The following is a 27,983-nucleotide window of genomic DNA, read 5'->3' as shown; positions in this document are numbered from 1 at the left end:
AATACTTCAGTAATATTCATTCTTGTTTGTGTATCTGTTATGCACAATATGTCATCAAGATGTTTATCGTAAAACATGATTTGCAGTATGAAAGTAAACGGGGGCTCATTCAGGGTGTGGGTAGAAGGGGCATATGTCCCACTTAACCAAAAATTTGAAATTAAACAAAAAGAACGCAGGAGGCATTCTAAAAAAAAAATACTCAAAAGCATGGTTGCCATGCCTCCCCTTATGATGATACCTGGATACGCCACTGGCTGTAAATATATTTGTTCAACCTTGGATAAATGTAACTGACAAGAGACCACTTAAACTAAGACCCATAGGTAATCCATAAATCTGCAGATCACATATAGGTTAAGTTAGATTAGGATAGATTATGCTAGCTTCAACTAAAATTGAGGCTATTCTATTTTCAACTAAAAGATTTACCAATTCAAATACTATCATGTCTGGGAATCCTTTTCTTGCTTTATGAGCTTGATAATTAAAGAGTAAAGCACAAAATGTCTAATATATACAGTAGTCAGGCATTTTTATATATTGAGATAGCTTCAACTAAAAGATTTACCAATTGAAATACCATCCTGTCTGGGAATCCTTTTCTTGCTTTATAAGTTTGATAATTAGAGAGTAAAGCCCATCAAATGTATAATGTATACAGTAGTCAGACATTTGTATATATTGAGATAGCAAAAATAAGCAATTGGTGTTAGACAAACTCTTATTTCTGAGATTATTAAACAAATGTTCCATATTTTTAAATGCAGAATTAACCATATTCTGATAGGGTTTAATGTGGTTTATATCTAATTTTCAGCTGTTTTTTTTGGAATTTGTTTGAAGACGTTTTGAATGAAACAATAATTATGCCAACAAAACTCTTTCAAATAAGTTACTTCCTGATTGTTCCATATGGTGCAACTGAGTTTCAGTTTCAATAAATAAAGTAACTAAAGGCTTTTTTTGGTGTGATTATTAACATGGGACTAAATGAAAAAAACTATAAAGAAATATGGGTCTGAAGAATGGACAGATAAAATCCAATTTTTTTAACAATGTTTTTAGCAAGAAGAGGTTTCTGTAAATATTTTGGATGCTGAATTCAAAGTCTGGGATGGAAAGTGAAGAATATTGTTGATTATCTTGATGAAATGTTTTTCTAGCAGGGATAAGGAGGTGATTATTCCCTTGTATAAGGCAATGGTCAGGCCACACCTAGAGTACTGTATACAGGCCTGGAGGCCTCATTTCAAGAAGGATGTAGAGCTGCTGGAACGAGTACAGAGAAGGGCAACTAGATTGGTGAATGGGACAAAGGGGTGCTCTTACCAAGAAAGGCTTAAGTTCTGCAAATTGTAGTGCCTGGAAACTAGGCACCAGCGAGGTGATCTGATAGAGGTGTACAAAGCCTTGAATGGTTTGAGCATGCTCAATGCTGATGGGATTCTTCCTCTTGCTCAGAATAATCACCTGAGAGGGCATAAATTCAAATTGAGGAAAGACAGATGTAGGATAGATGTGCGGAAATTTGCCTTTAGCCAGCGGGTGGTTGGTAGGTGGAACAGACTTCCATCCCTTGTCGTGGAAGTTGATAGCCTAAATAAGTTTAAGGCTCAGCTGGACAGGTATTTCGAACGTACAGAGGGGTGAAGTGGAAGTGGTTATTTTTATTTATTTATGTTACTTTTTTTTTTTTTTTTTTGGCTGATGCTGCATAAGCTTGCTTTCTTGCATCAAATGCCTCTACTAATGCTAATGCTAATGTTTTATGAACATTTTGTTTCATGCAGAAATATTGCATTAGATGAAAGTACTGTTGGTTTGAAGCATAGAATTTCATTCAAATATTATAACTCTCAAAAGCCAACAAAGTGGGGTCTTCATGTATATGTTTTAGCTGACTCAGAAACAGAAAGACTGCTACTGCTAGCTTGATAAGGCCAGACTTGACTTTCACCTCAAGAATCATGCTTCATCTCATTCAAAAACTTCTTCAAAGCATTGATGGTAGTGGATTTCATTTGTTCATTGACCGATTTTGCAGTGGTATTCAACTAGCAGAAGAACTGCATAAACTGAGTATGCACCCAACAGTGCCTGTTGGGTGTTTCTGAAATTCATTGGTTTCTGAAAGTAGAATAAAGTTCAAGTGCTGGCATGGAAAGACAAAACAACTGTACTTCTACTTTCAGTGATACACACACACACACACACACTGTGGTCGCAAGGAAAAGCAGGGGAAATCTTACAGATTGAAAAACCACTTGCTATTTGTGAAAATACAAAAAAATATGGGAGCGGTAGACAGGCTGACCATTGCTGTGCAAGGTATTCGTTCACTCAGAAATCAATGAAATGGTGGAGAAAGTTGTTTTTCTGGCTATTAGAAGTCTCATTTTAGGACAGCTTCATCCTGATGAAGGTGGCAGATCCATCTCAAAAAAACTTTTGTCACAAGCAGTCTTATTTCGGATACCTCCGAAAGAAGTAGGAGGTGTCTGAAATAAGAATGTGCTTTCTTCAAAAAGGCCATCAATTTCAGATGCCGAAGTAAGATTGAATTGGCTATCCTCATTTTGTGATGAAACAAGAAAATTCAAATAAGAAAGACTATGTAGTGACAGAAGTAGTGGTTAGCAGTGGAAGAAGACAAAAACAGTTTAGTATTGTGAGACATGCTCCAGAAAACCAGGATTGCATCTGCATGAATGTTTCAAGGAATACCACACACTAAAATCCTATAAATAACAACATTTAAAATGTCTGAAGTTTTTTTAATGTTTTATCAATCAATTTTATATAATAATTCATGTAAACTCAAAAATAAATTGAATTGTTTGAAAAGCTCATATTCAGTATTCATTTTTTTTATTCATGCCAGACCAGAGCAGGAAGACAGCAAAAATAATTGCACATGAAAGAAACAAACAAAAATGATCTGAAGTTTGGAAGTTAGTTCCACAAAAATTTGGTCACACAACTGACAAAGAAAAAAGTTTAAGAAAGTGAAATAAAAGACTAAATTAAGATAAAATGAGTAATAATAAACACTAAAAGTTTTATTAAACTCCTCTGTAAGGATTATGTGGCCAACTTTTTTTTTGGAGAAATTATTCAATTTTAAAAGTTTTGTTTTGTAGATTATTTTTTGTTTTGTATATTTTACATTATTAGCTATATTAACTCTGATTTTTCTGTACTCTTCCAAGGTTCCAGAAAAAATAAGCAGAACAAACATGACTAATGGCCAGCTGACATCTCAGAATACTGGTGGGTTTACTTGTTTTCTAGCATTGTTATTCTGAAATTACATTTTCTAATAACGTGATAGGTCAAAATAACTTATCTTGACCTAAAATTATGTTTATGGAATAAATGTCAGTATATAGTGAGCTGTTTCATTCAAAACATTTGTCACTTATTTGTAAGTATTTGCTAAATTTCACATTTATTTGTCACTTATTTGTGAATATGTGTTAGATTTCACATTTATACACAGTTTAAAATGAAAAGACTGAAAGACATTTTTTATACAGGGACAATAATTTAAGAAATGAGAACACTGCACTGCATTACGTTAACATGGTGGAGCACATTTAGTATATAATGATTTAATTATGATTTGACTTTTATAATATAATTAATGACTGGATTAGCATAAACAAACCAAAAAAAAAAAAAAAAAATGGTTTATAAGGTATGTTCAAAAAAAAAAAAAAATGTGTGTGTACTAAACTTATTTTTCTTATTATTAAATTTGGTTCTACGTGGGGCATCAGGTTTGCGGTGACTCCAACCAACCCACTAGTTATCTATAAACTAGTGGGTTGGTTGGGATCACCCATTGCTATGGATAGAAGTTTGTCCCATGTAGAACCAAATTTAATAATAATAAAAATAAATTTAGTACATATAAAAACTATGCATGTGTCTTTTCAAAAATTCATTGAATATAGATGCACAGTTAAGCTTATAATAGGTGTTCAAAGTATCCACTATCAGTATAAATGCATGTGACTGCCCAGTGTGAGATGAATCATGAACAACCATTGCTATGGATATGGCCACAGGTCTATATAACGAAAGCCTTTCGAATTAACTTTAGGTCGGGGGAATTCTGAAATACTTATGGCAGAAGCACTTTCAACATAGCCTGCCCTACTTATTAGAATTAATTTGTTTTGTAAAGATGGAATTCTTTTAAACAGATGAATAAAAGGAATTTTGCTAATTCCATTGAGCAGACTTTAAGGAGTCAGAGCTAATCCCAGAGGGATTTAGGGGAGTCAGTCACAGGGAAGATACAGGTTAGTTGACATGGGCAAAAATTATCCTTCTGCCTTCTCCTTTTAAGGATATGTTTGTTCAACTTCTGTTAACCTATGCAAAAGAAAGAGACATTTAAATAGGAGCAAACACCACCTGTAGTCATAGACCAAAAGAAAGACACGTATGTGCAGCTGTGAAGGATTGTAAAAAGGAATAAAATGAAAATATCATTTTTTCTAGCATTAGTTAGCAGCAGATGGTGCAAGAAAACAAGATTATTCAGCGTCAGCCAAAAAAAAAAAAACAAAAAAAAACCTTCCTGTTTCACCTATCCATTGCTCCAATAGTTTGTACAGTTCTTCTTTGAAACTATTTTTAAGCTATCAACTTACACAATGATAGATAGAAGTTTGTTCCAGCAATCAACCACTCTCTGGCTAAAGGCAAATTTCTACACATCTATTCTACAACTGTGTTTCCCCAGTTTGAATTTATACACCATCAAGTGCATAATCTGAGCAAGAAGAAGATTGCACTTGCTCAAACCATTCAAAGCCTTATACACCTTAATCAGATCACCTCACATGTGCCTGGTCTCCAAATGCTGCAATTTGCAGAACCGAAGCCTTTCTTGGTAAGAGCAATCTTTGTTCCCCCTCACCAATGTCATTGCCCTTCTCTGTATTTGTTCCAGCTGCTCTACATCCTTCCTAAAATGAGGTCCCAGACCTGTATGTAGTACTCAAGGTGCAGCCTGACCACTGCCTTATACAAATGGATAATCATGTCTTTATCCCTACCAGCAAAGTTTCTGTATATCATTGACAAGATCTGCTCTAGCTGCCTGTCTGCACTGCTCAGAATACTTCATATCTGACTACACAATTACCCCCAAGTCTTTTTCATTCTCCACTACCCTGTGTGTAGAACTGCACAGTTGGTATGTTACTCTGGAGTTACTGCTACCCATCTGCAGTACTTTATAATTGTATAAAGTACTGCAGATGTTCCTGAAATCCAAGTATATTATATCAGAATTATATTTTGCCTCTAGTTCCTTTGTGACCACATCATAGCATCCAGTCAACTTTTCAGGCAAGATTTCTCCTTAATTGTATAATTGTATAAAGTACTGCAGATGTTGATATAATAAAGTTTAACATTTTGTCAGTGTTAAACTTTATTATATCAACCATAGACTTCTGTGTCACCTGATAATTTATATGCATCCCATGCATTTTTCTTCTTTGTCACAAGTCTCATTAGTTCATCCGACATCCATTTAGGTGTAAACTTTTAGCAGCATTTCTTATTTGGTATGAAGAGCCTAGTAGCATTCCAAGATTAATTCCTTGAATGCTTACCATTTAGAATTTGCTGTTGGTCTCACTGTATAGAATTTAAAAACTGTCTGAGGCCACCATCGTCACCTTTCAGCCCATCTGCCAAACTTTTCTAGATCCTATTGAAGCAGCATACCATCATTAACAACCCTGTCAACCTTTGTATCATCTACAAACTTTAGGTGCCTCTGTAGCCAAGTGAGAAGGAGCGGCAGTGCGTAGCACACGCTTCTTGATTAGACCGGGGTTCGAGCCCATCACCACCAAATACAGAGGATGCGGAAAGGTCAGGGAATGACCACTGCATATTCCCGGAGCAGTATGGCCTTAGTTGTTAATGCTCCTAAAAACCAAATAACAACATAACAACATCTACAAACTTAAACATTAAGCCATCAATATCATTGATTAAAGTAGTTAACATTTTACTAATACCACTAATAACATTAATCCATGAAGAGCAATGTCCATTGATTACCAATCTGTCTTCTTCCACTCAACCATTCCTTTATCCATAGCAGTTTTCCCCTAACTTTATCCATAACTTGCCCTTAATGGCACACTGCTCCAATTTGTACAGCAGTCTTCCATGCGTAACAGTAACAAAAGCTTTCCTGAAATCCAAGTATATTATATCAAAATTATAATTTGCCTCTAGTTCCTTTGTGACCACATCATAGCATCCATTCAAATTTTCAGGCGCAAGATTTCTCCTTAACAAACTCATGCAGTATCTGAACTATAACTAAAGTGTTGTCTTAGGTGATCCTGCATTGCTTCTTTAACCAGTGACCTTATGACTTCCTCCGAACATAAGTTAAACTAAGAGGGCTGTAATTATTCGTGTGTCCCTTGTGAATTGGGGATACATTTGCACATCTCCAGTCCATGGGGCCTCCACTGAATCCAAGGATGCTCTAAATTATGGATAATGGTTTGTTTACTTCCTTTGCTGCCTCCCTCAATATAACTGGATATGTCCCATTCACCTAACAAAAATTTTTATATATCACCTGGTTGTGGCGCATTATAGCCTTAGTTGCTAATGCGCCAATAAAACCCAAGAACCAACCAACCAACCAACCGTCCCATTCACCCGAGGTTAATATGAAGTTAAAATTAAGTTAAACATACCTTTCTTATGTTTAACTTCAACACTTTCTTCTCCACTTTGCTTTCAGTTATTGCAAAATCATTTAGCTCCCTACCAGAGGTTGATAATCTTTTAATATTCCCTTCCCTGAATAACTCCTCATGTGTGAATGTAGATGCAAAATACTCATTCAGTTTGTCAGCTACCTTGAACAGGATCATCAACAGTCGAGCCATCAATATCAAGTGGAGCAATCTGATTTATCCCTTTCCCACTAGAATTTACATAAGTAAAGAAGCCTTTGCTGTTTCTCATTGCATCCTTTGCCAAAGATTTCTCATAATCTGGCTGACTAACCTAATTTGTGATTTGATTACAGACTAGTTTATATCTACCATAGACTTCTGTGTTACCTGATAATTTATATGCATCCCATGCATTTTTTTTCTTTGCCACAAGTTTCATTAGTTCATCTGACATCCATTTAGGTGTAAACTTTTAGCAGTATTTCTTATTTGGTATGAAAAGCCTAGTAGCATAACAAGATTAATTCCTTGAATTCATACCATTTAGAATTTGCTATTGGTAACATCATCATTTGGTCCCACTGTATAGAATTTAAAACTGTTTGAGACCATCATCGTCACCTTTGTCAAAACTAAAACCCTTCCCTTTACTCCTGGTAGGAGTAAAGGGAAGGGTTTTACTTAAAGATGGTAGTCACATCTTTAAGTAAATCCAACATCAATACACTGGGATCACTGCCACCTAGTGGTTCCTTTATCTGCAGATTCTTAATGCATGAATAATCACTACTGATAATCAGATCAAGTGTATTGCTCCCCCTGGTTGCCTCTCAAACATGCTGCTGTAGAAAATAGTCATCCAATAAATCCACAGTCTTGCTAGTGTGCGAGTGACCAATACACAAGTTCCAGTCAATATCTGGAAATTTAAAAACCCACATTATAAGAAATTCTGTTTGTTCTTGTTTATACTCCGGCACTACCACCAGATCTGTCAAGTTTACAATAAATCATAAATAAAAATGTTAATTATTTTGCAGTCACGGGTTTTTGAACACCAGTTCACTCAAAGAGCGTGTGTTACTACACTCGCGCTCCTGACCATTTTTGCTTTCCCATTGCTTATGTTAACCCAAACTGACTCAACATTGCACTGGTCACCCATATCAACTGGATGCACTTCTCTGATATCACAACAATATCTGCCTTTGATGTCTTGACCAGCACTTCAAATTCATCAAATTTCTTTATTATACTTATAGCATTGGTATACATGCACTTGTTCTTACTCTTCATTACCCTAACACAGTCCATGTATTTACTTGTTTCATGATGACTCTCAGCAGTTCTTGAGATCCCCAGAAACTTGCCTTCTAGGCTGCTGCTCATTCTAGGCTGCCTTCTAGGCTGCTGCTGGTATAAGGATCACTTCCACCTCTTCTGCAGAAGAGACTGTAGAAGCAGTCTTTCCTATTAACAAGCACAGATCACGCTGAGAAAAATTCTACCCCATTTGCCTTGCACAATCTCTCCAGGGCTGAATTGATTGACAAGGCTGTCATCATATACTCCCTCCTATTGTGTGTCTGGGCAGAATTGCAGATGCTTTCAAATTTAACCCTAACTCATGACTTTTTTTCAGCATTCTGTGGTAATGCCCAGAAAACTGCAAATAAATTAGTTGAGCCAAACAAAAGTTTAATCTGTTTAATTTATTTGCAGTTTTCTGGGCATTACTACATAGAATGTAGTAGGACTAACTGAGATGCAAGGTCGTTCAGAGGTTGGAGTTGAATAATTCATTCTTTCATTCATATTTCATAATTCATTCTTCTTATCAAAAGATGCCTAGAAGTGACCAGTCTGGTCCCAGAGTCAGATCAAATTGAAATGGACATTCAGTGTTTGTGGTTTGAGATAACTTATTGCAAAGGGAAGATGATGAGGTTTATGTTACAGGCCAAAACAATTCTGAGAAGCTTGCCAAAAATCTCTTTAGGCAACTTGAATTTGCAACTTATAATGTGAGAATTAAGGACATAACTAATAGTTGTGTAGGTCCACTAAATTCAAAGAGAGAAATATTTCACTGCATGTAATTATCAAATGTTTATTAAATTTAAGGGCCTAAATGTGAACAGTAACAAAGGCAACTTTGACTATGACATAGTCAAAGACTTAGACCAGCATTTCCCAAACTGGAGTCTGTAGACCAGTTCTAGAGGGTACGTTTCACGGACCCTCTGGAACTGGTCAAATTATTCATTTGTATAGCAAATTGATGTTAAATGAAGTTATTATATATTTATGTAAAAATAAGAATACAGTTCAGTTGTTTTAAACATAAAACTTTGAATTTTCTTTTCAGAAAACTCACTGTATACACACACACACACACACACACACACACACACACACACACACACACACACACACACACACACACACACACACACACACACACACACTTTTTTTTTTGGATTTTTGAAGGGGATCCGTAAATCTCAGTAGTTTGGGAACCTCTGACTTAGACTATGACAACCATGTGTCATAATCTCTTTTTTGAGATCTTTAATTATAATAGGTAAATTGAGAAGACTAAAAAGTTGTTGACTTAGAAGCTGTTTACACTTTTTAAGTCAGCAGTTTATATTATGATTGGCAAACAAGTCTGATTGCTTCTTTATGGACAATGTAAACCTACCATTTATAGATTAGAAATCATGGACTGGCAGTATGCCTGCTGGAAATGTTTTTGACTATCTAGATGATTGTTGCTTATTTTAATATGTAAGAGAGAATACAACATATTTTAATATTTTTGATCTGGTTCTCTCCAAGGATCCAAAATGTATCAAAACCTTACAGTTCTGAAACCATTATTGGACCACAGTGTCATAAAATGGATAGTGTTCAAAGAAATTCCTGTGATTACATAAAACAGCGAGGGCTTCAATTTCTAGAGAGGGGATATAGTGGATTCAGATTCTTTGTACTCAGTTAAATGAAGAGTGCTATATGCTCTTGGATGCCAGTTCATTATAGAAAGTATTCAGTAGATTTATCCTGGAACCCGCAAATTCATTCATTCTAGTAGAGAAGCCACAAAATAAAGATGCTAAAATTGGATGACAAGAGAACATATGAGTTTAATTGAGCAAAATAAAAGCATGGTGCAGCTGCAGACTATCACATGACACCGAATGATTTGGATATTATAAGCATATATGTAATGGGATTAAGAGAGTTGAAAATGAATATAAGAAATTATTACCTAAGAGAGCCAAGAATGTGCACAAGGAGTTCTGCTCACGTGAATACGAAAAAGAAGAGTGAATCAGATAGAAATTTTACTTGATCGAAGTGGAAGAATCATAGAAATCCCAACAGATGTGGAAGATGAATTGAATGGATACTTGGCAGTGATTTTTACAGTTGAAAGAAGGTTCAACTGTAAATATTGCTTGGTTGGGGGGAGATGATAAGGAGTCTGATTACTGTAAAATAAGTGATATAATGATTTCTGAGAAGTATCTCCCAGAAAAGCCATTGAAGGAAGGCTCCAGGAATTGGACTGTATATATGTCTTATTACACTAAAAAAAAAAGGTTGCTTGTGAGTGGTCCTTGAGGTTGTCGCAGACATTCTCTCAGATATGCCAGGCAAGCTGTACTTGCTACCTGGGAGTCTAAAATGCTGATGGAACTGATATTCAGGTGAACTCAAGTCAAGTGGACCCAATTTCAGATAAGTCCGGTTGGTCTCTAACAGCCAAATCCTTTGCTTGCACCTTCACAATGGTGGGACTGTTAGTAATCCTGGGTATAATCCCCATGCACAAGTACACTGTGCGTGACCACCCAGGTGTGAACCAACATAAGCAGGAGTTGAGATGTGGCATCCACACCACATGGAGGAATGGCACCCCTCTATGTTACCAGGCAATACTAGGTGGTAGATGACTCTCATCAACCGGTGCAATACCACTACTTTGCTTATTGGAAGCTTGAAGTGGTGGAACCCATGTTTAGTCTCCAGAGCCAAATTCCACTCGAACCTTCCCCATCTCTTCTATCATGCAGTATGACTGATGTCTTTTGCAGTTATGATGGACATCATGGCGAGATCCAAACCTCCTTACATTTCAAGGGTACAGCTCTAAAACGGTGTTCGCAGGCCAGTCGCTAGTTAGTACACCGGACCGAACCTATTGGTAACTCTCTAGGAGGCTTCCGGATCAGCTAGTGTTAATCTTGCTACCTCTACTCTGCCAGATAGTGACTGGAGGGAGTCCGAGTAGTGTGTATACAGAGGCATTCTCGAGGATCTGAGTATATTCTTACCATGTGTGCACTGTATCCAAAAATTTTATTACTTTATACAGTAAAATAATATGTGGAGGTCCTAAAGTCTCAAAACTTTATTAGACAGTTGGACAGACAACTCGAGTAGCCATCTGTGCTAAAAAATGAGAAGTGCTAATAAAAATAATGGATAGGGCTCCCATACATTGAAACATACCAACAACCATTGAAAAAATCTTCAAAGGTTCCGGAGTTAAATCTAGACTTTGGTTGCTCCAAAAAACTATGGACATACCTAAAAAGCTCAGCTATCAACAAAAAAACAATAGATTTCAAACAACAAACAAACGTGGTTTATGCAATTCCCTGCACACCGGATTGTGAGCATATATACACTGATGTTCAAAGAAAGTGCATCACCCCTTAAAATTGTAATTGTCATACGAATTGCATAAGTATATGGCAATATTCTTACAGATTGCATCAGATAAGATTGACATGCGTAGGTGAGTAATATTGCATCAGCTGTTACTTTCAGCTATATAAGCACACTCTACAAGAGTTGCAGTCATTCCTTGCTTGTGTCAGGATGGCGCATTACGTGCAGTTGATGCCATGAAGAAAGAGTACTATTGTTGCTTTACGTGAGGAAGAATGTTCTTCCCGTCATATTGCTTACAGAATGTCTTGTAATCAGTCGACAGTGAGTAGATTTCTTTCCAAACTCAAGAATACTGGTTCTGCTGATAGGATAAAAGGAACTGGATGCAAATGAGTCTCTACACCAAAACAGGACCATGTTTTGAAGTGCTTATGTCTTAATAACCATAAAACGTCTTTGTCTGAGCTGAAAAGAGAATGGGAAGAACATACAGGAGTGGTAGCAAGTGCAGTAACAGTCAGATGCCTCTTCAAAAATGGACTTGTAGCCCGTCGTCCTAAGAAGCCCCTCCTCACACAAAAAATGAAAAAGACCCTATTAATTGGTGTAAGGAGCATGTCAAATGGCTGACAATAACTGACTTCCCCTAGCAGTGGAAGTCAGTTATTTTAGAACTCTTTATTGCATACAAAGCAGACATACCGTACACAATACCCTTCACGGCTACGGATGAGAAGAAATTCAACCTGCATGGCTCTGATGGGAGACAAACGATTCACTGTAGATGTGGTGAAATATACCATCCAGACTGTATGGTGTCTACAGTGAAATTCCCTACCAGCCAAATGATATGATGGTGCATTTTGCATTGCGGAGTAGATCACCTGCAGTTTATAAAAGGTTCTGTAAATGCCAATGGACACCTGGCTATATTGGAAAGCAAATTGCTGCCAATCATTAGAGACTATTTCAACCTGCCAAGTAGCTGCATCTTTCAGGATGACTCTACTCCCTGTCATTGGGCAAAAAGTGTAAGTAGGCACCTCTCTAGTTACTTTAGCTTCATTTCTGCATTAGATGTTCAACAGTAATGTGTTTACATTTTTTACAGGTAAAAAAATGTTTGGAAGAATGGTCTATTACAAATCTTAGCTGGCCAGGAAACAGGCCGGACCTGAATCCTATAGAGAACTGTTGGCATCATGTGGAATCTGCATTTGCCAGAAAGAAATGAAAGACCCTTCATGAACTTCAGGAAGCCATAATTCATGTTCAGAACCACAAACTATCAGTTGATTATCTTCAGAAATTGATCTTGTCAATGGCTCAATGGTGTGCTGCTGTCATCAGGGCCAGAGGCAGTTCAACTAAATATTAGTTTGCACCTGGTGAACTTCATTTTGTTTTCCATTTAAATTGATAAACTGAAGCAAATTGATGGCTTCTGATAACATTTCAGCCATAATTGTTGTGTTTACTAAAATTGTTGTATAAAGGTTGCAGATGCGCATTTTGGAATATTTTGGGAGCACTTGTCAAATATTACTTAGCTTTGCCTTAACTATTAATAAATATCTTTTGTTTATGTTTATATTTGTGATGCTATTAATTAACGTAACATATCATCATGAAAAAGGGTTAGAAATGTGAAATTCCTAGGTGGTGTACTTTCTTTGAACACCAGTGTATAGGCAGCATGAGAACATCGCTACACACAAGAATCCAAAAACATAAAAGCAGTTTAAAAGTAGCCGCAAATAACAAAGAAAAAACAGATTGAACGGGGGGAAAAAAATAGTTCTGAATTGGTAGCTCACCACTTAGACACAGGACATTACCCTTCCTTCAAAAACACTATAATAATTGACAAACAAGACACAAAATTTAAGTAAGAAATCAGTGAGACACTAGCAATAAGATCAACAAACAGATCAATAAACATACATAGACCAATAATAATCTCTGAAGAATGGGACCTAAAACAAATATCCTATAAGTTCAACTTTAATAACAGAACATCACACCCTTACTATACAATCCAGGACCTCTACTAACAGGGACGATTAGTCACGCACCCATATTTCTGATTGAAACCCTTTCTTTCCCTTTCCTTTTCCTTCCCCCCCCCTTTTTCCCCCAAAAAAACATCTACAAATTCCCAAACTATAAGTGTAATACGGTGAGGCAGAAAATTTTCCCTCTACCCTACGACTACTCGTGACCCACCACCATGCTCTTGAAATACAGCGATGGAACGTGCCCGGGCTATAAAAGACATCCTCGACACGTATTCACCCTTCTTTGAAGATGCTATTAAATTAGCTGGTCTCGACTACTCAAGTTGTCTGTCCAACTACTTCATACACCATGTCCCTCCTACTTTTTTTACTATTGAATATACCATGAATTGTCAAACTAACAGAGTAAGCTTAACTACAAAAAGATTTAACTTCCCAAACACTTCCTAGTCCATTTCACAAATATATGTGGTCTCAGTTCTAATCTCAACGATGTCCATTTCCACTTGCAGTATGCCAAACCCCATGTACTTTTTCTGACAGAATCTCAGTTATCGGTTGATTCAACCACTGCTCATCTCAGTTGCCCAAATTATTCGCTGTATGATTCCTTTCGTCTCAAAGGTGGTGCTTGTGCACATGTCCGTTCTGATATTTCTTATCAGAGACTTGGTAATTTGGAATCTCCTCTTTTTGACGTCTGGCTTAAAATCTCTCTACCTCATTCTGTCAAATTCATCTGCTGTCTCTATCGTTCTCCCAACTCCACTAATCACTTGGAGCTCTTTGACTTCCTCTCTTTGCAACTTGACTTTCTCCAGTCCAACTTTCCTTACAGTGAGGTAATTTTCCTTGGTGATTTTAATGTTCACAACTCCAGCTGGCTTCCATTCTCTAGTCACACAGACCCAGCTGGTTGGGATGCTCAGACTTTTGCAATTACTAATGACCTTGCACAGATTGTCCATTTACTTACCAGAATACAGGACAGTTCTAACCATACAGCTAACACGCTTGATCTTTTTCTCACAAACAACCCTTCTGAGTACATGGTTGAAGTGGTCCTTTAGGCATCTCAGATCACAACTTGATGATTATCTGTTCTCCAATGGATTCTTTATCTCATGGCTATTCCCAACCTTGTGTTGTTTGGCATTACAAGAATGCAAAATGGAATGACCTGCAAAATTTCTTTTCTCCTTTTCCTTGGTCGGATTACTGTTTCAAAACTTCTGATGACGTTATGGATCGGGTCAGTGAAATTATTCTTATAGGAATGGAATCCTTTATTCCACACTCCACTTTAAAATCTCGTCCTTTATCTAAACCTTGGTTTTCCATTAATGTGCTAAGGCTGTTCAAAAGAAGAATGTTGCATATCGTAATTGGCTTGTTTCCAGTTCTTCAGTTTCGTTTTCTGCCTACACCAAAGCTTGCAAGAATTGTAAAGCAGTTATTAATCAGTCCAAACTAGATTTTGAACAGGCTAAGAGTAGAAAACTTGCTTCTTGCCCTAATGGTAGCGAGCATTCTGATCTCTTGCCAAAGCTATTGGCTGCAACTTTTTCCCATCCCTGCTCCCACTTCCCCTCGACGTGGGCACCTGTACGTGGTGAGGGGACCTCCCAGTGACGCTGCTGGACTTCCAGACTAGCATCACTGGGATCCAACGCCCACAGCCCAGGTTCCAGGCTTACATCAATGGAATCCGGCGTGTTTGCCGTGCGCTGCGACCCGTGGAAATTCGGAAAGGGGGATCCTGGTGGTTGAGGGGCCTAGCTTCAATACACCACTTTGGCCCCTGCTTCGACAAGACGGGTGGTCCTGGAAGGCACGGCTAGGATCAATCGGCTAGTAGGCTCGCCTGCGAGGGTCAGCCGTGTCAATGCCACGCCCCTACCCTCATGGTCTGAGGGACAGGATTCAGGCTGGCGGCGGTGCGGGTATAGTGTCTGGGTAGCCCTGGCATTCCACTCCCAAGCGCATTTATTGCATGCCGGGTAGTGGGCGTCCCTTTGGGCTCCGTGGTGGGTGGGGAGCCAGGGCACTGAACAATTTAAAATTTCTATGAATCCTGATAAACTTATTTCTTCAGGGGCCCTAACCCGGTCCCTATCTGAAAATACGGACGGAGAGGCAGATATTATTGCGAAAAAGAGACAACGAACTGAAACATCATCATCAGGGCCTGTCCCAAGATTTTTAATTATACACTCGACGAATGAAAAACCGATTGGCAAAATGTCACTCTTCTTTATACAGAAAGGGTTAGATGGGTTAGTAGGGTCACCCAAATCAGTTAAGAGGCTCCGTTCTGGAGACCTCTTAATTGAAACCAAAACTGACAGGCAGTCTGAGCAGCTACTCCGTGCAACATCAATCGGAGGAATACCCATAACAGTAACACCACATAGAACACTAAACTCGAGAGGTGTCATTTCGGAATGGGACCTTCTCGACATAACCGAGGAGGAAATCTGCTTGGAACTGAAACCTCAGGGAGTTATAGCCGTCAAGAGAATTAGTGCGTGTAGGGATGGGAAACTTGTTAAAACCAGGAGTGTTATCCTGACTTTTAACTCTCCCAAACCTCCTGATGAGATTAAAGCTGGATACATCAACTGTTCCGTACGTTCTGAACCCTTTACAGTGTTTTAAATGCCAGAAGTACGGACATTCTCAAATGGCCTGCCGTGGAGTCCTTGCATGTGCCCGATGCGGTGCAAAGGACCACGAAACAACAGCATGTTCAGCCGCAAAACCCACCTGTATTAACTGTGAGGGAGAACACCCGGCCTACTCACGAGCATGCCAGAGGTGGAAAGAAGAAAAAGAAATACAACGGCTGAAGGCAGAGCTAAACATATCGTACCAGGAGGCAAGGAAAGCGGTGAAACCGCTCAACATCAACAAACCTACCTACGCCCAGAAGGTAGCAGGGAGGTGTTCCATCGGAACACAGATGGACATGTCCATCCCTCCAAAAGAATCATTTACGCCCATCGCACGTTATCTTTTAAGCTCCCAAAAACCTGTACAGAAGGACCAATCAGCTGCCACTCCGATATCTGTACCTCCTAATGCTCCAGAAGTAACAAAGGCCATCACCAAAGAAAAAATAAGAAAGGTGAAGTACCTCCTACTGCCCAAGAAAACATGGAGGTCGAGCAGAAGGAGGTACACGAAGATTCAGTTTTGGAGCTCTTTGCTGAGGAGGAAATGGACACTGGTCAGCGTCCGTACTTTCCCAGGAAGGATAAAACCAAAACTGAAAAAGGTAAGCCCTCAGCACCTCGGAAGCCGCCTGACGGACCCACCAAGCCAAAATAATGGCTAAATTCCTACAATGGAATTGTCGTGGATTCCGGCAAAATACTGATGACATCAAGGCCCTCCTGCAAAAACACGAGCCAGTTTGCTTTTGCTTGCAGGAGACTTATCTGAAGGCAAATGATGATCCCACCATGCACAACATCGCAATTTTTCGAAAGGATAGAATTGCGGATGGTCTTGCTGATGGAGGAGTGGCTATCCTTGTGGGCAACCAGACCCCAGTTCAGCCATTGCACATTACAACCAGCATAGAGGCTGTTGCAATTCGCCTTTCAGTGGGATTTTTATTAACCGTCTGTTCTATTTATTTGCCACCTGGGACTGACATCTCCCGGGAAGACCTTGATGATCTTGTAACGCAGTTGCCTCCCCCTTTCTTACTTCTTGGGGATTTTAATGGACATAACACCCTGTGGGGTAGTGCTAACTTTAATGCAAGGGGACGAGTCATAGAGCGCACGCTCAATGACAATGACCTTTCTCTTCTAAATACTGGAACAAACACCTTCTTCCACATGCCTACCCATACCTTTTCTGCCATTGATCTCTCTATCTGCTCCCCTTCTCTACTCCCCTCACTCACCTGGGAAGTGGAGGAGAACCCATTCGGAAGTGATCACTTCCCTGTGATAACCTCGCTACACAGCGGGAGACCATGTCTTCCCTTCAGGTTACCACGGTGGAAAATTGATCAGGCTGACTGGACTGCCTTCCAACATCAGGCAAATTTTGATCTTAGCACAGTCAGTCAAGAGCCTATCAATGATACAGTTAAGTACATCACAGAAAATATTGTCCAAGCAGCTGCGAATGCTGTTCCAAAAACATCTGCCCAGTTTCCACCATTTCCCAAACCTTGGTGGAATTCACAATGCACAGCAGCAAAAAAGGCTCAAAACAAAGTGTGGGGGATATTCCGCCGATATCCTACCACGACCAACCTTATAGCCTTTAAACGTGCATGAGCCAAAGCACGATATATCCATCGTCAGAGTCAAAAGGAATCATGGATCCGTTTTACCTCATCTATTAACCAGGCTACCAATTCTAAGGTAGTCTGGGATAAAATCCGGAAAATGAAGGGAAAACATACATCCCACCCTACTTCAATCCTAGATTATAATGGATGCGCTATTGCAGATCCAACTGCAATAGCCAACTCTCTTGGGGAAACATTCTCTAACATCTGTGCAACATCTTCGTATTCCCCAGAGTTCCTGGTCCTGAAACATAAAATAGAAAAACAAGCACTTAATTTTAAGTTTAAGAGTGACTGTCCCTATAACGTTGAATTCACTATACACGAACTGAAAAGAGCCCTCACTCTTTCCAAAGCAAGTGCTGTTGGACCAGATGGCATCCATTATGAAATGATTAAACATCTTTCACCAAAATCTATGGATTATCTGCTCACTCTGTATAACAGAATCTTTATCGAAGGGCAGTTTCCGGATTCCTGGCGCAAGGCAACCGTTCTTGCTTTTGCTAAGCCAGGAAAGGATCCAAAAGTCACTAGAAATTATCGTCCCATTGCTCTGACTAGCTGTTTGTTCAAAATCCTGGAGAGAATGGTTAATTCTCATTTAATCTGGTATTTAGAATCAAATGACCTTCTCTCCAACATCCAGTGCGGCTTCCGAAGGAACCGGTCCACTTTGGACCATCTTATTAGACTGTAAACATCCATCCGGGATGCTTTCCTAAAACGTGAACACTTGGTGTCGGTGTTCTTTGACATGGAGAAAGCGTATGACACAGCTTGGAGATTTGGCATATTAAAAGATTTGCACAGCCTAGGCCTTAGAGGGCTCTTCCTGTGTTTATTCAAAACTTTTTAGCCAATCAATCTTTCCAAGTTCGTGTGGGATCCTCACTCTCTCGTTCCTTTAGCCAAGAGGAGGAGTACCACAAAGCCGACCGGGCTAGCCGAGTGGGTAAAGTACCTGCCCGGCAACCCAAAGGTCGCGGGTTCGATTCCCGCCTCGGGCTTGGATCAAAGTACTGCAAAAACCTTGGGAGGTGCAATATGGCCACAGAAGCCGATGCGCCAATAACTACCAAATCAAAAAAAAAAAAAAAAAAGAGTACCACAAGGATCAGTTTTAAGTGTCACCCTTTTCGCCATCAAAATAAATTCCATCACACTACAACTTCCTCCAACTGTAAACAGTGCCCTCTATGTTGATGACTTCAGCATTTTTTGTCAGTCATGCAACATGAGGGTTATTGAAAGACAACTGCAGAAAGCCGTTGATCGACTCAATTCCTGGGCACTTGCTAATGGCTTCGGGTTCTCGCCGGAGAAGACCGTTTGCATACATTTTTGTCGTAAGCGTAATCTTCATCCTGAACCTGAATTAATGCTCGGACAAAATGCTATTCCAGTAGTGTCAAGCACAAAATTCTTGGGACTTGTGTTCGACAAAAAGTTGACCTTTCTTGAACATATTCGTCAACTTCGTACAAAGTGCACGAAGGGACTAAATATTCTTCGCTCTCTCTCCTCTACGCATTGGGGAGCAGATAGATGCACCCTACTACATATTTATCGTGCACTTGTACGGTCCAAATTGGACTACGGGGCCCAGGTATACTCCTCAGCTAGAGACAGTGTCCTTCGATGGTTGGATCCCATCCACCATCAGGCTATCCGTATCACTACTGGAGCTTTTTGAACATCTCCTGTCCAGAGCTTATACGTCGAAGCAAACGAACCACTGTTATCCCTTCGACGTAAGCAGTTGTCTTTAAGCTGTGCTTTAAAGCTGAAATCCCTGCCAGACCATCCAACGTGGACATCTGTCTTTGAGCCACGTTGGGAAAACTTGTACAATACCCGTCAGACTGCCAATCGACCTTTTGGTATTCGTGTCCAAGAGCTAAGAGAGTTTAACATCATGGTAGACAAGGTTGCACAAACACCAAAAGAGACTCTTCCACCCTGGCATGCTCATACTCCATCGTGCGACTTCTCCCTTAAGAAATGGGTAAAATCTGAAACCTCGTCATCTGTCTACTATCAGCTCTTTTCCGCACACCGAGCTGAGTATTCCGACTTCCTGCCCATCTACACAGATGGCTCGAAGTCTGAATTGTGCATAGGATCTGCTGCTGTCTTTCGGGACACTATAATATCTCAGCAGATTCTTCCTGAATCCAGCATATACACTGCAGAGCTGCATGCTATAGAGTTAGCCTTGGATCACATTCGAACTTGTCAATGCCAAAGGTCAATAATATATTCTGATTCTTTGAGTGTATTACAGGCTTTATTATCTTTGAGACACAACTGTCATCCAGTTCTCTCTCTCGGGTTCAGCAGAAGATATATTCTCATCATAAATACAAATTTGATATCCGCTTCTGCTGGATTCCTAGCCACATTGGGATAAAGGGAAATTATTTGGCTGACACTGCAGCCAAATCAGCAGCTCCCACTAGCAATTGTTGCCTGTCAGTCCCCTATACAGACTACAGGCAAATAATACACCAAAAGATATATTCCCAGTGGCAAGAACTATGGCATAGAGAGAACAAATAAATTATACCAATCATCATCGGCCATTTTCAATCCACTGCAGGATGAAGGCCTCTCCAGCAACTTTCCAGTTCCTTCTGTTTTGAGCACTGGCCATCCATTTACTACTCAAAAACTCATGAATTTCATCTATCCATCTCCGCCTTTGTCTTCCAGGTTTTCTTCTAGCTCCTCTTGGGTACCATTCTGTTATCTTCTTAGTCCATCTGTCATCATATCTTCGAGCTATGTGTCCTGCCCAAGACCATTTTAGTTCTTTAGTTTTGATAAGAATGTCCTTTACTTGAGTTTGCTGCCTAATCCATGTGTTTCTCTTCTTATCTAACAGTCTGATTCCCAATATAATTCGTTCCATTCTTCGCTGTGTAGTTCTTAGCTTCTCTTCCATTCTTTTGGTGAGTGCCCAAGTTTCACTTCCATAAGTCATGGTGGGGAGTATACATGGATTCATTATTTTACGTTTCAGACAAACTGGGATATTGCTCTTCAGTATGTGACTATATTTTCTGAATGCTATCCATCCAAAATTTATTCTTCTCTTGACTTCCAGCCATTTATCATTATTACAGCTAATAACTTGTCCCAGATAAGTATATGACTCCACCTTTTCAATTACTGCTCCTTCAATCATTATTTCCCTTTCCGTGGCATACTTGTTCATCATTACTTTTGTTTTAGCCATATTCATCTTTAGTCCAAAATCCTTACTAACTGTGCATAACTGATTAAGATTTTCCTCTAATTCTTTGGGATCGTGGCTTACGACCACAATGTCAACTGCAAATCGTAAATGGTTTAGGTACTCTCCGTTCACATTGACTCCTTTCTGCGACCAGTCTAATCTTCTGAAAGCTTCCTCAAGGGCAGCAGTAAACAGCTTCAGAGATAGTGTCTCCTTGTCGAACTCCTTTCTCGATTTTAAATTTGCTACTGCCTTTGTCTAGTCTAATAAAGGATGTAGCACTCTCATATATTTTCTTCAAAATCATAATATATGGAGTATCTATGCCTTGTCTTTCCAGTGCCCGAAACATTGCCTTATGCTGTATGGAGTCAAATGCCTTTTCATAATCCACAAATGCCAGGCATAATGGTGTTTTATATTCATTTGCTTTCTCCATTAGCTGTGATATTACATGAAGGTGATCCATAGTTGAGAATCCTGTCCTAAAGCCAGCTTGCTCTTTCGGTTGATTCTCATCAAGTATTCTTTCTAATCTGTTAGTAATGACCCTTGTGAACAACTTGTAGATATGGGATAACAAGCTAATTGGTCTATAATTTTCAATTTCTGATTTATCTCCTTTCTTATGCAGCAAAACTATGATTGCATTATTCCACTGCTTAGGCATCACACCTTTTCTAATGCACTTTGTGAAGAGCCTTGCCAGTTTTTGTGTTATGTCTCTTCCTCCCAATTTTAACAACTCTACAGTAACTTCATCTTCCCCCGGGGCTTTCCGATTCTTCATTTTCTTCAATGCATGTTCTACCTCATCAGGAAGAATATCGGGTATGTCGTATGTGTTGCTACTTTGCAATCCATGTTCCCCACTGCTGGTATCATTCCCTCGCTCCTTGTATAATTCTCTATAGTAGTCTTCTGCTATTTGAATTATGCCTTCTCTGCTGTTTATAAGTACACCATCGCTATTCTTCAGTTTCAGTATCATTTGTCTTTCTCTATTACTGCTCATGGCTGCTGATTTAAATCCTTTGTTTTCCCTTAATGCTTGTTCTACTTTTCTTGTGTTAAATCTTCTTATGTCCTCTCTGAGTCTCTTTCTAATGGCTTTGCATAACTCAGTATACTCAATTTTCTCCCTGTCAGTGTTTTTCTTGCTCTTCATTTGTCGTCTTTGGTTCATTATGACAAGTGTTTCTTGACTAATTTTTTCTTCTTTGGATTTCTGTTTCCCTATAGGTTTCTTGGGCTTTATCACTTTCAGAAAGTTGTAATATTCCTCGTCGATATCTTGGTCCTGAGCAGTCTGCAGAAGCTCAAACTTGTTCTTAAGTTCCAGTACATACTGCTTTTTCTCCTCCTCTGTTATTTCAAAGACCTTTGTATTATTTACTCAAGTCAGTTTTTTCCTTTCCTTTCCTACATCTATATCAAGTGTACATCTTACCATTCTGTGATCACTTCCAACATTTACCTTATTCAGGACGGTAACATCATTAGCATTAGCATTAGTAGGGGCATATGATGCAAGAAAGCAAGCTTCTTCAGCATCAGCCAAAAAAAAAAAAAAAAAAAAAAACGCACACCACTCCCATTTCACTCCTCCGTTCGTTCGAAATACCTGTCCAGTTGAGTTTTAAATTTGTTTAGGCTATCAACTTCAACAACAAGTGATGGAAGTCGGTTCCACCAACCAACCACCCGCTGGCCAAAGGCAAATTTCCGCACATCTATCCGACATCCGTCCTTCCTCAATTTGAATTTATGCCCTCTGACCTGATTATTCTGAGCAAGATGAAGAATCCCATTGGCATTGAGCATGCTCAAACCATTCAAAGCCTTATACACCTCTATCAGATCACCTCTCCGGTGCCTAGTCTCCAGACTCTGTAATTTGCAAAACTTAAGCCTTTCTTCGTAAGAGCAACCCTTTGTTCCATTCACTAATCTTGTTGCCCTTCTCTGTACCCGTTCCAGCAGCTCCACATCCTTCCTGAAATGAGGCCTCCAGACCTGTATACAGTACTCAAGATGTGGCCTAACCATTGCCTTATACAAGGGAATAATCACCTCCTTATCCCTGCTAGAAAAATTTCTCTTTATCATTGACAAGACACCATGAGCTACTCTTGCAGCTCGTCTGCACTGCTCAGAGAACTTCATATCTGCCTGCACAATTATCCCCAGGTCCTTTTCATTCTCCACCACTGTCAGTGTAGTACCGCAGAGTTGATACGTTGCTCTGGGGTTACTGTTTCCCATATGTAGTACTTTACATTTGTCAATGTTAAACTTCATTTTCCACCTCTCAGCCCATCTGTTCAACCTTTCCAGATCCTGTTGCAGCAGCATATCGTCAGTAGTGTCCTTAACAACCCTGCCAACCTTTGTATCATCTGCAAACTTGGACATTAAACTTGATATCCCATCATCAATATCATTCATAAACACCGAAAACAACAACGGACCCAACACTGAACCCTGAGGAACTCCACTAATAACATTAGTCCACGTTGAGCAGTGTCCATTGATTACCACTCTCTGTCTTCTGCCACTCAACCATCCCCTTATCCATAGCAGCAATTTGCCTCCAATGCCACACTGCTCCAATTTGTGCAGCAGTCTTCCATGTGCAACAGTATCAAAAGTCTTTCTAAGATCCAAATATATAATATCAAAGTTATTCCCTGCATCCAGTTCTTTTGTGACTACATCATAGTATCCAATCAAATTGGTCAGGCAAGACCTGCCCTTAACAAAACCATGCTGCGTCTGAGCTATAACTGAATTCTTGTCTAGATGATCCTGCAGTGCTTCTTTAACCAGTGCCTCCATTAATTTACCTGGAACAGAAGTTAAACTAACAGGTCTATAATTACTTGTGTCAGCCTTTGATCCTCCTTTTTGAATTGGGGTTACATTTGCACATCTCCAGTCTATGGGTACCTCCCCTGAGTCCAAAGAAGCTCTCATAATTATGGCTAGGGGCTTGCTTACTTCCTTTGCTGCCTCCTTTAATATAACTGGATAGATCCCATCCACCCCAGGTGCCTTTTTTATGTTTATCCTCAACAATCTGTCCTCCACTTTCCTCTCAGTTATTACAAAATCATCCAGCTCACTGCCAATGTTTACTTTACCTACATCATTCTCCTTCCTGAATAACTCTTCATGCGTGAATCTAGATGCAAAATACTCGTTTAAATTGTTAGCCACCTGAGCAGGATCCTCAGCTGTTGAACCATCAATATCCAGTGGACCAATCTGATTCATCCCTTTCCTTCTTGAGTTTAAATATGTAAAGAACTCTTTTTTACTCTTTTTTGTTTTTCTTTGCATCCTTTCCCAAGGATTTTTCGTAGTCTGCCTTTGCCTGCCTAATCTCCTTTGTGACTTGGTTACAGACCAACTTATATCTATCATAGGCTTCCATGTCACCCATTAATTTGTATGTATCCCATGCATTTTTCTTCTCTGCCACATGTCTCATTAGTTCATCTGACAACCATTTAGGCCTAAACCTTGAACAATATTTCTTAGTTGGTATGTAAAGCCTGGTAGCCTCCAAGATTAGTTCCTTGAATGCCTCCCATTTTAAGTTTGCTGTTGGTAACATCATCAGTTGGTCCCACTGTATAGAATTTAAATACTGTCTCAGACCATAGTCGCCTTTACGAAAACAAAAACCCTTCCCTTTACCTCTGATGGTAGTTACCTCCTTGAGTAAATCCCACTTCAACACACTGTGATCACTGCCACCTAGTGGTTCATTTACCTGCAGATTCTTAATGCATGAAGAATCACTACTGATAATCAGATCAAGAGTATTGCTCCCTCTTGTTGCCTCACGAACATGCTGATGTAGAAAACAATCATCCAATAAATCCACAAAAGCCTTGCTAGTGTGCGAGTGACCAACCCACAAATTCCAGTCAATATCTGGGAAATTAAAATCCCCCATTATAAGACTCTCTGATTTACTGGCCCACTCTATTTCCTTGTACAATATCTTATTATACTCATCAGAGTCATTAGGCCTATAGCACACTCCTACTCTCAATTTTGATTTCCCTATGCTTATGTCACACCAAACTGACTCGACACTGCCCTGTCCATCGATGTCAACTGGCTTCACTTCCTTGGACTTTATGTGTTTCTTAATTAATAGCATAACCCCTCCTCCCCTCCTGTCCTGTCTATTCTTTCTATACACAATTTACTCCCCAAATTCCAGTTCCGCATTACTTATATCTGTGTGACACCACGTCTCTGATATCCCAACAATATCTGCCTTTGATGTTTTGAGCAATACCTCAAATTCATCAAATTTATTTACCAAACTCCTACCATTGGTGTACACGCAGGTATACATGCACCTGTTTCTATTCTTAGCTACCCTAACACAACCCATGTGTTTACTTGTACCGCAATGACTCCCAGCAGTCTCTGAAATATCCTGCATCTTGTTTTTCAGGCTTCTGCTCATTTCAATAGAAGCAGTGCAAGAATCACTTCCACCTCTGCCAGTGACTACTGTTAATCTATTAGTCCTTGTATCCCCCCCCCAACTAGCAGTTTTCCGACCCACCTAACACTGCCTCGACAGCATCAGCAAAAATTCTTGCACCGTTTCTATTTAAGTGTATCCCATCCCTGTAGAAGCAATCTCTCCTGTTAACAAGTACAGTCCAGGCTGAAAAAAATTCTACCCCTTGAGCCTTGCACAATCCCTCCAGGGCCGAATTGATCGACAAGGCTCTCATCATATACTCCCTCCTATCGTGTCTGGGCAGAATTGCAGACACTTTCAAATTCAACCCTAATTCACAGCTTTTTTTCAACAGTGACCTGTACTTGCTAAGTAATTCCGCCGGTCTCCTACTCTTAATATCATTAGTGCCAACGTGTACAACTATATCACCTTTTGTGCCCTTCAAAGATGATATCCGCTCTACAACGTCATCAACCTTTGCCCCTGGCAGACATACCCTCAATCATTCACAATATATCTTCTGTTAGTGAGGATGAAGTCGATTTCATTAGTTGTTAATTCATTTGGACTCTTCCATGTCCACTTTCTGGTCACCCTTTTCTTGAAAAAAGTGTTCATTACTGACAGTCCTTGAGATTCTGCAAATTCCACAAGTCTTTCACCTCTTTTATTTCTTTCACCAATTCCAAAATTTCCTATAGTTCCTCTTTCTGCGCTGTTTTGCCTTTTTCCAACCTTTGCATTGAAGTCCCCCATAATAATAGTGTAGTGGGTTTTCTGCTCATCTAGAAGACTCAATTTCAGTGTACATTTCTTCAGCCTCTTCATCACCGTGGCTCGATGTTGGTGCATAAATCATTATAATCTTTAGCTTGTACCTCTTAGAAATCTTGAGTATTAGTCTTGACACCCTTGGTGATGTACTTTTGAATTCCAAAATGTTGTTTTTAAAATCTTTATGAACCAGAAACCCAACTCCACCTTCACTCCTTTCACTGTTTCCATTGGTGTACAGCAGATTTCCACTTGATAAACTTACAAGTGATTCATTTCTTCTTCTTGTTTCAGCCAAACCGATGATATTCCAATTCACATTTTCCAATTCCTTTTCCAGCTCTAATATCCTGTCTTCACCAATGAGTGATCGTACGTTATAACAGGCCAAGTTCAATTTCCGTGCATGGCAGCCTGGTCGTACCCAGAGATTCTTAGCACCCTCTGCTTCCACTCTGATCCTCTCGCTGCGTAACAGTGGGAGTGAAAGCTACTGGGGACTGAAGGCCATTTGTTTTGTCGTGCTGTCATATGCTGGAGGGTTTGGTCTTTTCCTCTTCACGCTGACCAGGCGTCTTGAAGAGAACCACTCTACATGTTCGTTGCCAGCTAAGTGACGTAACAGGGCTTACCATCGAGAAGGTGTGCATGAGTGGATTTTAGGGAGGCAGGCCAACCGGACTTCTCCTAAATCTTCTGTAATAGAGAGATATTGGATCCATCAGTGTTTTAGGCTGAGTGTCTGATAACACACAGGATACCTGTTCCCCTCTAAGCCCTAATTATACCAAATAAAGCCTCTAATACAAACATGGCAGTCCAGTCTGTGCAGGAATCGGAGCGAGGAAGTTCTTCTTGCCCAACTCCGCATAGGACACAGTCATCTGACACATTCGTTTCTGCTGAGTGCGGATGATCCTCCTATGTGCGAGCAATGCGACACCATTTTATCCGTTAAACATATTTTATGTAACTGTTCCAGTTTTAGTAATGCTCGTTTTATCGCTTTTAACCATCTGACTGAGCCTTATACACTCAGTCAGATTTTATCTGACAATGACAATGTGTCTGCTGTTTTTAGCTTTTTAAAATCAATAAACGTTTTTGCTCGTGTATAAAATTTATATTTTACTGTGATTTTTATTGATTTATTTTTTATACCTTTTATACATTTTGACATAGTGACCTAACTAATTAGGTCACTGAATGTTTATAATTTTTTATATATGACCTGGTCCTGGCGTATTATAGCCTTGGAAGCTAATGCGCCAATAAAAAATCAAAGCTCCCACTTCTGTCAAAACCACATGGTTCTATTGTCACTTCGGCCAAGGATAAAGCTGACCTGCTAGCATCCCATTTTTATTCCAAATCCTGTATTAATTATCTTGGTGAAACACCTCCCACCATTACCAACATGCTCTATTCAGTGCTTCCTGTGGTCTTCTGTTCAAAGGATGTGAGAAGGATTTTGACGAATCTTTATGCTAAGAAAGTTCCAGGTCCTGATGATATTTCTCCACTCCTGTGCTCCTGAACTTGCTCCTGTTCTTTCCTGCTTTTTTCACTTTCTTATTCCAAAGATGTTTTTCCTTCTGCTTTGAAATTTGCTCATATCCAGCCAGTTCTTAAAAAAGGTGACAAATCCTTCCCAACCAATTATCGTCCTATTGCAATTACTTCTTCTCTTTCTAAAGTAATGGAGAAATCAATTAACCGCCAA

At 39.5% G+C, this 27,983-nt stretch overlaps 1 protein-coding gene across 1 annotated transcript in view; it reads left to right on the top strand.

Annotated features, from left to right (window-relative positions):
- The window catches only part of LOC150080816 (uncharacterized), a 257,487-nt gene that overhangs the window by 161,563 nt on the left and 67,941 nt on the right, over window positions 1–27,983 (top strand). The window contains exon 5 of the mRNA XM_090381203.1: window positions 3,213–3,273. Within this exon, the coding sequence (XP_090237329.1) occupies window positions 3,213–3,273 (61 nt within the window). The remainder of the gene's footprint in view (window positions 1–3,212; window positions 3,274–27,983) is intronic.

Source organism: Mastigoproctus giganteus, chromosome 9 (genome assembly GCF_048544385.1).
Source record: "Mastigoproctus giganteus isolate SK-2022 chromosome 9, ASM4854438v1, whole genome shotgun sequence".
Classification (NCBI taxonomy): domain Eukaryota; kingdom Metazoa; phylum Arthropoda; class Arachnida; order Uropygi; family Thelyphonidae; genus Mastigoproctus; species Mastigoproctus giganteus.
This window is presented reverse-complemented; position numbering and strand designations above follow the sequence as displayed.